The sequence below is a fragment of the Alnus glutinosa genome, chromosome 11 (assembly GCF_958979055.1).
Source record: "Alnus glutinosa chromosome 11, dhAlnGlut1.1, whole genome shotgun sequence".
Classification (NCBI taxonomy): Eukaryota; Viridiplantae; Streptophyta; class Magnoliopsida; order Fagales; family Betulaceae; genus Alnus; species Alnus glutinosa.
Genome location: NC_084896.1, coordinates 23,356,138 through 23,368,076, shown reverse-complemented (window position 1 = coordinate 23,368,076; position 11,939 = coordinate 23,356,138). Strand labels below are relative to the sequence as shown.

At 33.1% G+C, this 11,939-nt stretch overlaps 1 protein-coding gene across 2 annotated transcripts; it reads right to left on the bottom strand.

Moving 5' to 3' along the window:
- Window positions 1–1,518: 1,518 nt before the first annotated feature.
- Window positions 1,519–11,922, bottom strand: LOC133881534 (serine carboxypeptidase-like 18). 2 transcript variants are annotated; one of them, XM_062320479.1, is made up of 14 exons: window positions 11,739–11,922; window positions 11,465–11,610; window positions 9,494–9,570; window positions 9,292–9,417; window positions 8,565–8,667; window positions 7,915–7,952; window positions 7,648–7,749; window positions 6,578–6,664; window positions 6,322–6,480; window positions 6,150–6,221; window positions 3,171–3,289; window positions 2,654–2,767; window positions 2,504–2,562; window positions 1,523–1,795 (listed from the first exon to the last, which is right to left on the bottom strand). In XM_062320479.1, the coding sequence occupies exons 1-14, from the start codon at window positions 11,867–11,869 to the stop codon at window positions 1,716–1,718; spliced, it is 1,413 nt and encodes a 470-aa protein (XP_062176463.1). In that variant the 5' UTR covers window positions 11,870–11,922; the 3' UTR covers window positions 1,523–1,715. The 2 variants fall into 2 exon arrangements, with proteins under 2 accessions (XP_062176464.1, XP_062176463.1); XM_062320480.1 differs by lacking the exon at window positions 2,504–2,562 and having other exon boundaries at window positions 1,519–1,799.
- Between the last annotated feature and the right edge of the window lie 17 nt (window positions 11,923–11,939).

Below are 11,939 nucleotides of genomic sequence, written 5' to 3'. Positions count from 1 at the left end.
AGGTGATAATTTGGTGTTGGGTTCATTTGTTATTAAAAAATTGTCAACTCTTATGTGTTGGTTTGAAGTTGTGTGTAGCTTGTTACAAATGCTCTTATGTGCCGATTTGAAGTTGTGTTGAAGCGTATATATAAAACTATATAAGTTAATTCTAACTTAACTCATTTAATTACACTAATCATACTCCTCAACGTTAACCAACTAATTATTTCCTATTAAGTTAATAAATAGCAGTAAAATGTTACAAACGTATATCCGCTCATTAAATTGAGTCTTCATGAGGGGTCAAAATTCCCATGTATAACAAAGCCCTTTGCTTAGAAGTTAAAACCATTATTTATAGTTTTGAGATTCCAATAAGAGAAACAAGTTTACACTTTCTCATCTTCTTCACTATATATTCGTACGTATTCATTTTGGCTCTACATACCCCGTTAGAAATTTTGGCTCATTTTTACTGTTAAAGTGTAGATCAATAAACCTTTTAGAGCTTACCTATGTCGATTGGTTCTTTGTGAAACGGTCTATAATTTGTGGAGAAATAGAAATAAATATGGGTGTAGGCCGAAAAAAGAGGGGCAAATTAATTTCTTAGCATATTTATTTGAAGGTTCATTCTTGAGTGCATGCAAGTCACTTGGGAAGAGGAAGAATTAAAAAAAAATCTTGAGAATATTGATATTTGTAGGAGTTGGAATCTTAATGAAGAAATTTTGAGTTAATAGGTAGTTCAACCACACTGTGAAAAGCATTACTTCAATTTGTGACTGATATTACTTGTTGAATTAAAAGAAATAGAGTAATGTTTCTTACACAACTCTCACACAACTTTTGCACAACTCTAACTACTTTTTGTTATGATCAACCATTGGATTTGTTTTCCAACATGTGGGTCCTAAATATTCAATGGCTGATTTTAAAAGAAAGTTGTTAGAGTTGTGTAAAAGTTGTACAAAAATTGTGTAAGAAACATTACCCAAAGAAATATTGGTTTGTGTTGTAGATGATGTAGTGTAGAGTTGAGAAGAAATTAAGAAGAAAGATATTGTAGAAAAGATTAGTTTTTTTTTTTTTTTTTTTTTTTCAAGCACAGAAGAGGCTAAAGAAAGTGTTGAAAACTTGAAGATGAAGAGATATCAAACTCACCCAGTATATTTTGTATTTATACTTTGATCACATATTTTTAATTTATTTTTTATTTGGCTACCTCCCAGCCAAATGTCTGCATGCTCCGTCCCTTATCGGTTGGATATGATTTTTCTCTATAAAATACTATGCAGTTCTTCAAATACGTTGAATATAAAAGAATTACGTAATACCAGAAATAAATCAACCAAAACCAAGTCGATCTTTTGCTTAAAAGCTTCACCACGTACATAAAATCAGCTCATGGTGGTCGTCTTGGCGGGGCTCACGCGGTCTCTGAGCCGTGATTGGTGGCAGAATGCTTCCCGGAGGCCAGGATACGCGATTAACAGATGAACTCCAAATGTTTCGTCTGTCTTATTTATTAGTGCTTTAATTTATAAGCATGTCTCCAATGCATTAATCTTTGTTTGCATTAAAAGTTACGTACAAAGCAAGTAACTTAATTAATTAATTGCATGCAAAATAATATTGTAGATTTAATTCTCTGATTATTACACCGGCCGGCCAATAAAAACGAGCTGATCACTCAAATCATGGTGTGGGGGTGCCATTAATTAAAGTGTGCGCTATAGAGGGTAATAAGCAAACCACCTCTCAATCATGGCAAGACTTTCCCTAGGCTTGTATTCTGGTGCCGTGTGACCCCCTCCCTGCACAAGAAACATAAATATATATATATATATATATAACTAATTCGTTTCACTTGATTTATAGAAAAGAATTTGAGAAAACTTCATTTTTGATCTTTCATCATTTTTGCAATCATACTTTAAAACTTTAAAAAATATCAATTTACTATGTCCATCTTTAAATTTCTTCCAATTTCACCGCTTTGTTAGAATTTTATGTTAAATCCTAACGGAGGTGTGTCAAAATTCTTAAAATGCCCGTCATTTTTTTTTTAGGAAAAAATTACAAAGATTTAGGTGTTGGTCATGATTTAATTGAATTTGCAAAAATACTCATGCTTGAATCTTTGAAATTTTTTTATATTTTTTCTTTAAAAAAAGAAAAGAAAAGCAAATGTATTTTAAAATTTTTGACATGATTTAACGAAAAATTTCAATGGAGGGGTGGAATTTAGGAAAAAATTGCAAAGATTTAGTTGTTAATTAGGATTTAACGGAATTTGCAGAAATACTCATACTTGATTCTTTAAATTTTTTTTAATATATTGTCTTTTAAAAAAAAAAAAAAAAGTATTTTGAGAATTTTGATATAATTTAAAGAAAAATCCTAACAAATTTGTGAAATTAGAAAAGTTAGAAAAATGAATATACTAAATTGACACTTTTTAAAGTTTATGAATATGATTGAAAAAGTGTTAATCATATTTTTGGGAGGGTGTGGAGACCTGCCTTTATAGTTGTGAACGTTAAACTATACTTTTTCTCTGTATATATCGTGACGAATCTGCAAAAAGAATTTTGTAATCAGCTGTAAGCCTGTAAGGTTTAGCAAATTTATAAATTGAAAATCAAATTAAGTGTTCTTGAAAACCGACCCTGCAACTTGACCATCAACAAACCAAGGTCTCCAGCTATCCCCGATGGACAAGTTCAGAGTTGCAATCCATTCTTGCGTGCCCACATACGGAATCACCATGTCGTGATCGCCACTACATGGTTGAAGACAAAATCTTCTTTAGATTAGGAAAGCTAATTAGAAAATTCATAAATGGAAACGAAAATAGATTCATAAGAATCCCATCTATCTCGGACAGGTAGGCTACGTAGTCTCCCATTCTGTGGGACTGTTCGAATTACATGCAGTTCGAACAATCAAATTTTGAGCAAATTAATATATATTGTTAGATTCTCTGGAAAGCATTTCCCAAATTTTGATTAGTAATATTAATTCCACATTACTCATTAGGGTTATAGTACTGCCACACCAAGCTTAGGGCATGATGGGAGGCCTTAAGCTTGGCATGGCAATATTGACAATTTATGGCAGTTCCTTGTTTGATAAGCTTTGTAGGAATTATCTAATAGAAGACACATAATTAAGTTCAGTATTACCTGTAAACCAGACCTCGAAGGTCCTTCTTGGTGAGGTTTTGGTGATATTCAATACTAGCTATGATATCGTGTGCATATATCAAGCTCTTATTGCATCTATCCCAGCCTGTTATTGTTCCCTGATTGTCAGATGAAACGTAATTTGTGAGGAAAAACATAGATTGTTCTATGGAAAACAAAAAAACTTAGGAAAATGAAATAAACTACAAACTTAGGATGCGTTGTGAGTGCAAGGTGTTTAGTTGATCACCACGATAAGGTCTGTAAGCATTCGGTCGAAAGGTATCGAAAAATGGTACGAAAACACGAAAATTCTACGGTTTTTGCACATGTCTCGGTCAATCGAGGCAAATGCTCAATCAACCGATTATGGAAGGCTCGGATTTCGGTGGGAATGATTCGGCGATTCAGATTTAAAGGTAGGAATCTTGATTGACCGAGTAGGACCTTTGGTTGACTGAGCTAAGAGCATCTCCACGTGTTGAATTATTGGTGGAGTTCAGTGAGACGTTGCAAGCACTTATTGGGGTTGACGAGGCATCCATGGCTGATCGAGCTTAAGAATCAATCGATGTCGAGCTTGTAGTGGCTATTATGGCATCTTTCGGTTGATCAAGAGTGAGGTATGGTCAACCGAGCTATGGCAGACTCGAATTCTAATGCATTTTTAAAGGCTAAATCGATTGAATGATTCATTTTTTTTCCCGTCACTTTTCCTCTCATCTCACTCGTCTTTCACCACCACATATTGATAGAAAAAGTTGAGAAGAGAGAATGGAGAGTTAGAGAAGGGGATTTGAAGGCCTTGCAAGACTAAGGGAGGCCAAGCTTGAAGGCATATCCATCTTTCTCCAAGTTTTCTTTTGTGGATTTTAGCTTCCTTGATTTTTAATCTCATATTTTGGGTTGTGTTAAGTTGGATGTTGTTGTTTTGTTAATAATGTTTTGGTTGAGTTGTTGGATTGTGAGCTATCAAGGCTTTGGAGAGTTGTTGTAAAATGATGGTGTTTTGCTTGTTTAGGGTTTTTGTGAAATTTGGAAAAGGAGTTGTGTTTGATTCCATGCATGGAAGGGTTTTGACGGTATGGAAGGGTTTCTTGGATTGTGTTTGGAAATTATGGATGCTGGGTTGAGGAAATAAAATGGGACATGGGGAAATTTTTTTTTGGGTGATTTTCGGATTGAGAATGCAATTTTGTAGCCTCTCGATCGACCGAATGAGAGGCTCAATTAACCTAGTGCACAAATTTTCAATTTGAGAGTAGCTTGAGAAAAGCTTCAATGAAGCTCATTCGATTGAGTGTAACCCAAACCCTATCCGAGGAAGCTTAGATGCTTGATCGATCGAGCATGTCTTGTTTCAAGTTTTCATGTTTTTTCAAAAGCAAACGAACCGCCGGGAGTTCGGGAAGAGTTTAGGGTTCCAACGGAGGATAAGTTCTAACCTTTAGGTTGTAATGAATTGCAAACGAACATTGTTTTGAACATGAGACGCTTAGACAAGGATTTTAGCAAACGTTGTAAGTAGAACTTCTTACCAACCGTATCCAAATATTTTTACATGAAATGTTTGGATTTAAGTAAAGGCATTACTAAAAATGTTTTAATTATGTATGCAAGTTGGTAAGTAGCATGCATAGTTTCCTTAGCGAGTTTGAGCCCCACTTTTATGTAGTTTCACTGATGATGAAACTATGTTGAAATCGATTAACAAAGGATTTTATGGAAAATGGATTTAAAGAAGTGATTTCATATACAAAAAATGATGGCTAATGTAATGTAACAAGAAAAAGTCTAAAAGGTTAAAGGGAATGAAATGGCTAAGCAAGTAAAGATGGGAACAAAAATCAGATGACACGGTCACGAGATAAGCCGATCGTGATGATGTTATGGATAAATCGGTCGTGAAAACAGTTTAGGCACGGTCATTGGATAAGTTGGTTGTGACGATGTCCTAGGACAAATCAGTCGTGACAAGAATTTTACACATGGTCACAGGATAAGTCGGTCGTAATGATCACGACATAAACCGATCATTATGATCATAGAATAAATCATTCGTAACAACGGAACCAAGAGTATAACAAGGAATTTAAGGATAACTAAAGGGAAATAAAAGCATTGCAGAAATTAAACCAATATGGGTATCTAGATATGATGAAGTGTGAAGCATGTTTTGGTTTAAGTATGTTGCCAATTATTGCTATGGATATTTGCTAGTTTTCAATATATGACTCCTACATATGGTATTATGTCTTGTGCTTGAGATTAGAAATGTTAGTTAAATGCACGCCTTAGCTTTGACATTCAAATTAGCTAAAGAAAAGTCTCTCCCTCTAGTTCTAAGGAAAATTTCGGCAATGGTCTTTACCTCAAAATAATATTTATTACGTTTCCTTTCCATTTATGAAAGTCAGAAAATGTATTTGAGGGAAAATTTTTAAACTATCTTTCTAAAAATAATATCGATCTTTAAGGTTTTATAAAATGAGAGAATTTTATCAAATAAGGGCTCACATTACATACGGATGATTGTATTTATTTACTTTTTGAGTCGTGAACTTATATAGTTCTACTAAATGTGTACTTTACAACCATAGTCAACCCGGACACAGGCAAGCCGGAGGATCATCAATCATGTACAGTATGACCCGTAGGACTGTGGGGTCAAACTTTTGAGGTTCCATGATGGGGACTTTACTTTTGTACGACAAGATATGTGGGCCTATTTGCACTCTTGATGTTGCACAAGTTCTAATGTTAAATAAGCAGTTTTATTCCATTGACATAGCCATTAGAGATATTTGAGTAATTTTATATATATATATATATTAAGTGTTTATTAAGTCTTCATAAAAAAAACCTTGGTGCTGACTCTTCTTTTCTCACAAGCATTCTCAGTCTTGGACTAACGGCATGCATGCATGGCAGATTTCAGCATCATCAAATTCAATTCTATTTCAATTAGAAGTTACATACCTCTCGGACATGAAGAGCATTTTGCACAGTTTTATCATTAGCCCAGATGTAGCTGTACAGATAGTTGTAGTTCTGAAAAATAAAACTTGTAGATTATAGGATATTCAAAACTTGGATGGGGTTCAATTTGTGCATATATGAGAGAGAGAGAGAGAGAGAGAGAGAGAGAGACCCGGCACCATGGTCCAGGAACTTGAGGTGTTGAAGTGAGTAAATCGATGATACTGATCTCACTGAGATAGCTCCAGCCGCCCCACAATTTATTTGGTTTTGGGGAAAATTCATCGCACTTGGGCTCCAATATTTGGGGCCTGTTTACTTTGGCTATGCACTACAAATCCCAATGGCAAACTAATTAAGATTAATTGCCCAATTAAACATTGATGACATTACTTATGTAAAGAATAATTGTGATTAATCCCACTCACCTCACTAACAACTTGAAGATCTTCTATGCATGCTGCATTGCTTGGATCTGGAAACAAGTATTCGCCTTTGCAGTTTCTTTTAGTTGACTAAAAACAAATAACACATTACAAATTACAAAAGTTTAAAATGATATCTTTTGCAGCCAAAGATGAAATGAAGTTGTAAGAAAGAATATGATCAGTTGTCCGAAAGCACGTTTTGGAATATGTTAGAATATAAATTAAATAATTAATATTTAAAATGGTATAAGAGCTGAGATCTGGGTTCGAACATTATTTTCATCAATTCACTTACCGTTTTAATTAAATATCTAACGTGTTAGTTATCACTTATTAAGGGAGACTACTTTGAGCGCAGGCATATTTAACTGGATCGAATCAAGTAAATAGTTGATTTAATCATTTAATTAATATTTTAATACATTTCTTTAATAAGTGAGACACAATACATAGAATATTTAATTGAAACTGGAAGTGAATGGCGAAATAAAGTTCGAACTCAGTACCTTTTGTTTTGATAGCATGTTAAATCACCACTTAATCCAAAAACTTAAACGGATAAAAATAATAATTAATTTAATTAATATTATAATATGTATAATATAATTTGTCGAGAAAAACGAGTTTAACGAACTCACTTAAACTGTAACATATATATATATACACACACACACACACACACACCATCAATGTTGGTTTAGTGGCTTCAAGAAAACTCCTAAGTGGTTGGGTACGTACTAGAGCGTGAATTCGGATATCCGACAATAGGAATCGATCTCCATACAAGTCTGATTAGTCTTAGTTGCCTTAGATCCCACTGATGTTCTGATGGGGCTAGGTCAGACTATGGCTCAACCAGGCTTGAGGGAACACCTGTAGTTTTCCATTGTCTAGGCCTCTCATGTCATTGGTTCCTAGCGAGTATGTGCATGCTACTATAGTCACACTTAACTAGAGTAGCCACAATTGGTTACCCCCTATACCCTTTTTTTTAATAGGAAATATATATATATATATATATATATATATATATATATATATATATATATATATATAAAAGAGTACTTCACCTCATAAAGTTGATCTGATATAAGTGCTGTTCGGTGAGCGAATGTTACTCTTGAATTCAGGTCATAAATCACATCTGTAAATGGATTGCCTAGAACATATCCCTGCGTCCAGTTTTAAGAGAACTACGATGGAAATTAAGAAGAACAAAAGAAAAGAAACTCAAAATTAACCATATGTACGTAACACATTGAGGAACATGATTGAAGTAAAGGTACGTACGTATAAACTCGATCGAATTATTCAAGTTTTAAATTAAAATTACATACTTTAAGATTCATTGGTGGCTGATTTCCAACTTCATTACCTACAACAGAATATTGTAGGGCAAGAAATCATGTCATGGCAAGTAGCATACGGAAGAAGAAGATACAAAATCATGTTTCAAGTGCTTTTATATATATATATATATATATATATATAGTTATGCATGTGAAGATGAAATTCCTTCAAATAATATTTGAACACTTCTTCTCGCATATATGTAAGACCGGCCAACACCAGAATACTATTTAATTGAAATGGGTAATATACTGCAGAGTCAAGGTTCGAATTCAAAATTTTTACTGATTAATTATACAATATTAAATTATCACTTATCCCAAAAAATTAAGCTGATAGGAAATTGTGATTTTGGTCATTATATTAGTACTTTAACAAAAACCATGAGAAAATGAAAAGGAAATGTTCAAAGATGGTTTAATTTCTAATGTAATTTTAAAACATGCATGTTAAAAAAAATTCATAGTCTTTCCCTACTATATCCTAATTAGAATGGAGGAAATTAAAGAGCATTTGTTTTCCCCTTGGGTTTCTCAGTTCGAGCCAAATTTCAGCTGATAGTATTAATGTCTTTAGAAAAGCAATAGCTATTAAAGAAAGCAAAAGTATGAAGCAAAAAGGAACCAAAATAAGGTACCATTTGATACTTCTTGAACAATGATAGGTACAGTAATGCCTGAATAGGAATCACCAGCTATATACAGTGGATTTGAGAGGAACATGGAGTGAGCCACGAGCCACTGCACAAAGATAAGAAACAATTGTTCTTAAATACAAGGTACTGCTGATTAATTAATTAGTCAATGACATGGAATATATATATATATATATATATGGTGATTGAGGTGCTTTTATTCTTTTCTTCCGGATAAAAGGACGTATATTCTCCTCAAATTATCAGGTAATTTGTAATGTTCACGCTTCCTTTAAACTATCAATTGAAACAATTTCTCTTCTAAATTACCAAAATTATTGCAATGTACCCTATCTTTTGTAAAAATGATGAACATACCCTTAATAAAAAAAAAAAAAAAAAAGAAAAAAGAAAAATTCAAACACAATTTGCTCTTTTTTTTTTTTCTTTTTACAAAAAAAAAAAAAAGGAAAAAGAAAAAAGAAAAAAAAAAACTAGAGGGTATTCACGCAAGACCCATAGGGGCCGTGGGTTTTTTTTTTTTTTTTTTTTTTTTTTTTTTCGAATTTATAAAGAAAAAAGTTTGAGAAGCCATTGCAAATATTGCATGATATTTCGAGGGAAGTTTGTATACTTTTCCCTTCCTTTTGTCATAGGGTACGTGCTCGATCTTGATTAATTTGGAATCAAATGACTCTGAAAAGCCAAAGCACTGTGTTTATCCTCTCACCTTTCTTAGAAATTCATAGTTTTGTGCTGCTGATGATGTGTCACTGCTGTTGTAGTACCCATCCCAACTTTCTGCATATGAATATCCAGTACCAACAGGCGCATCCAAAAATATTATGTTGGCGACCTAAAAAAAAAAAAATCCATGAAAATGTGTAACTGGCCTGAACTCATATGCTATGAAAATGGTCAAAATCTCACACCTTTGTCCATGAGTATGGGTTCAACAAGAGTGTTGGTTTGTTCCCACTGGAATTTGCATAGTTGAAAGATAATGGACCTGCGTGCCAGGAATATTAATATAGATTTTAGAGTCGATCACCATGGTGGCTTATGAAAAGAGAAAAAGTGTTCTTAATTGACATATTGGTGGAAACTATTTGAGAAAACTTTAATTATCATCTTTGGTCTTTTGTTACTTTTACAATTATACTCTTAAATTTTAAAAAGTGTCAATTTAAAGTTATCATATTTTAATTTTTTACAATGTCAACCATTCCGTCCAAATTTAATGTCAAATCAAATGGTTGACGAGAAAAATGTCCCTTATGCCCCTACCTCTAAGATGTTCATAAAATTACAAAAATACCTTGATTTAATAATTAAATTTTACTTAAAAAAAAAAAAATGAAAAAATAAGTCTAACCCACCGGTGGGTTAGTAAGTCACATTTTTTAATTTTTTTTTAGAAATGGGGGGTATTTTGAAAATTTTCTTTTTTTTTTATTAGGCCGTTGAATTTGAACGGGAGAATTGACATTGCGAAAAATTGAAAGATGATGATCTTAAATTGACAATTTTTAAAGTTTAAGGATATTATTGCAAAAGTGATGAAAAATCAGAAGTAATATTTGAAGTTTTTCTAAACTAATTTTTTTTTTTTTTAAGAGTTTTTTGTGTTTTGATTGGTGGTAAATGATTTTGTTTTGATAACATAAAAGAAAGAATAAAAAACAAAAATTTTCATATCACTAAAAGTTCATGACTAGAACAGGTCAAGATGGAGTCAGGCTTAGATAATTTTGAGAGCCCAGCACAATTATCTTATTCATTAATTTGTCTATCTTCCTCATTTTTGTTTTGGTATTAAGCAATGTGAACATATCAAACTCACCACACCATTTCAGCACCAGAAGCTAGGGAGGCTAGCTGCTGCCTACCACAGGTCCACATGCAGTTTATAGGATTGAGATCCCATGGTATTAATATCATGCAATACCTTTTTTTTATTCGCCGTTCATTTTAATGAACGGTCTAAATCGTAATAACAAAGCTAGCTTAAAAAAAAAAAAAAAAAAAAAAAAAGGTGACAGCTAGCTAGAGATATTTTTTGAAAAATGCTGTATTTTTCAATTTTTTTTTTTTAAAAAAATTAGTTCTTAAATGATATGTCATCATCGTATGAGATGGTGACACATTTACCAAAATAATAAATCATATAGGACGGCCACATATCACTTGAGAACCAAGGTTTTTATATAAAAAAAAAAAAAAGAAATTGAAAAGTACTATGGCATGTCAACTCAAATGAAAATGCTGAAAGAACATTTATCTTATGAGTTATGCCTATTCATCAATACCCTTTTGCACGAATCGGATCTTCTCCCATTTATTGTCGATTATTGAAAAAGGAAGGCTATTTTTTTTTTTAAACAATTTTACCTCTCATTTTTAAGGAACCGGCTCCTCTCCATCTAGGAGAGGATCTGATTCCCTTTTCCAGTTGCTTGCTAGTTTTGTGAATCTTCCTGTTAATTGAAACCATTTGCCATCGATCATCATTTTGTTTTGCTAACTTTTGCTCGACACCGACCAAAGGCTTTGCCAACTGCCACCACCTAACCTTCCTTTCGAAAGCCAACAACTACCACCAAACAAATTAACTCCAAACAACCTGAGTCTTTGAGTCTTTGCCCACATTTATACCTGCTTTTACATTCCCCAGTCATGTGTACTCGATCGGTAGCAGTATCTTAAACTGAAAGTTTTTGAAATTTAGAAAGGTAAATTGAGAATTTGATACACTAAATTTAGAGTTTTAATTACTTTTTACCTACATCAATTTATTTGCAAATTATTTTAACTTTCTTTATTTATTTTATAATTTCAAAATTGAAAATATAAAAAGTTGAAAATTTCATGAAATTGAGGAGAAGGACAGGAGAAAAATATACCTATTTCATATAAAATGGCAGAAAGACCAGAACAGCCAGGGCCTCCGGTTAGCCAAAGCACAAGAGGGTCATCCTTAGGACTCCTCTCAGACTCAATGAAGTAATAAAATAGCTGCACCTCATCCAACTCCCCCACGCCAATGTACCTTCATTAATTAAATATACAAAAAGAATTATGTCATTATCATTATAAAAAAAAAAAAAACCATATGATAAACATGTGAAATACATATATATTGATCAAACTGAACCGACATTTATTAAATGCACTGACCCTGTTTCAAGTTTGAACGGGAGCTCGCCGGTAAAGCCCGGCAGAGTCTTGATGATTGACTGTGAGACAACCGGGCTGTAGAAAACCGATAGAACAAGTATCCACGACCACGTTGTGCTAGAACAGAACATGTTTTTGGGTCGTTGATCGCTTGTGGAATTGATCAAAAGCTAGCTCTACTGAAGTGTTACTAATTTGTAG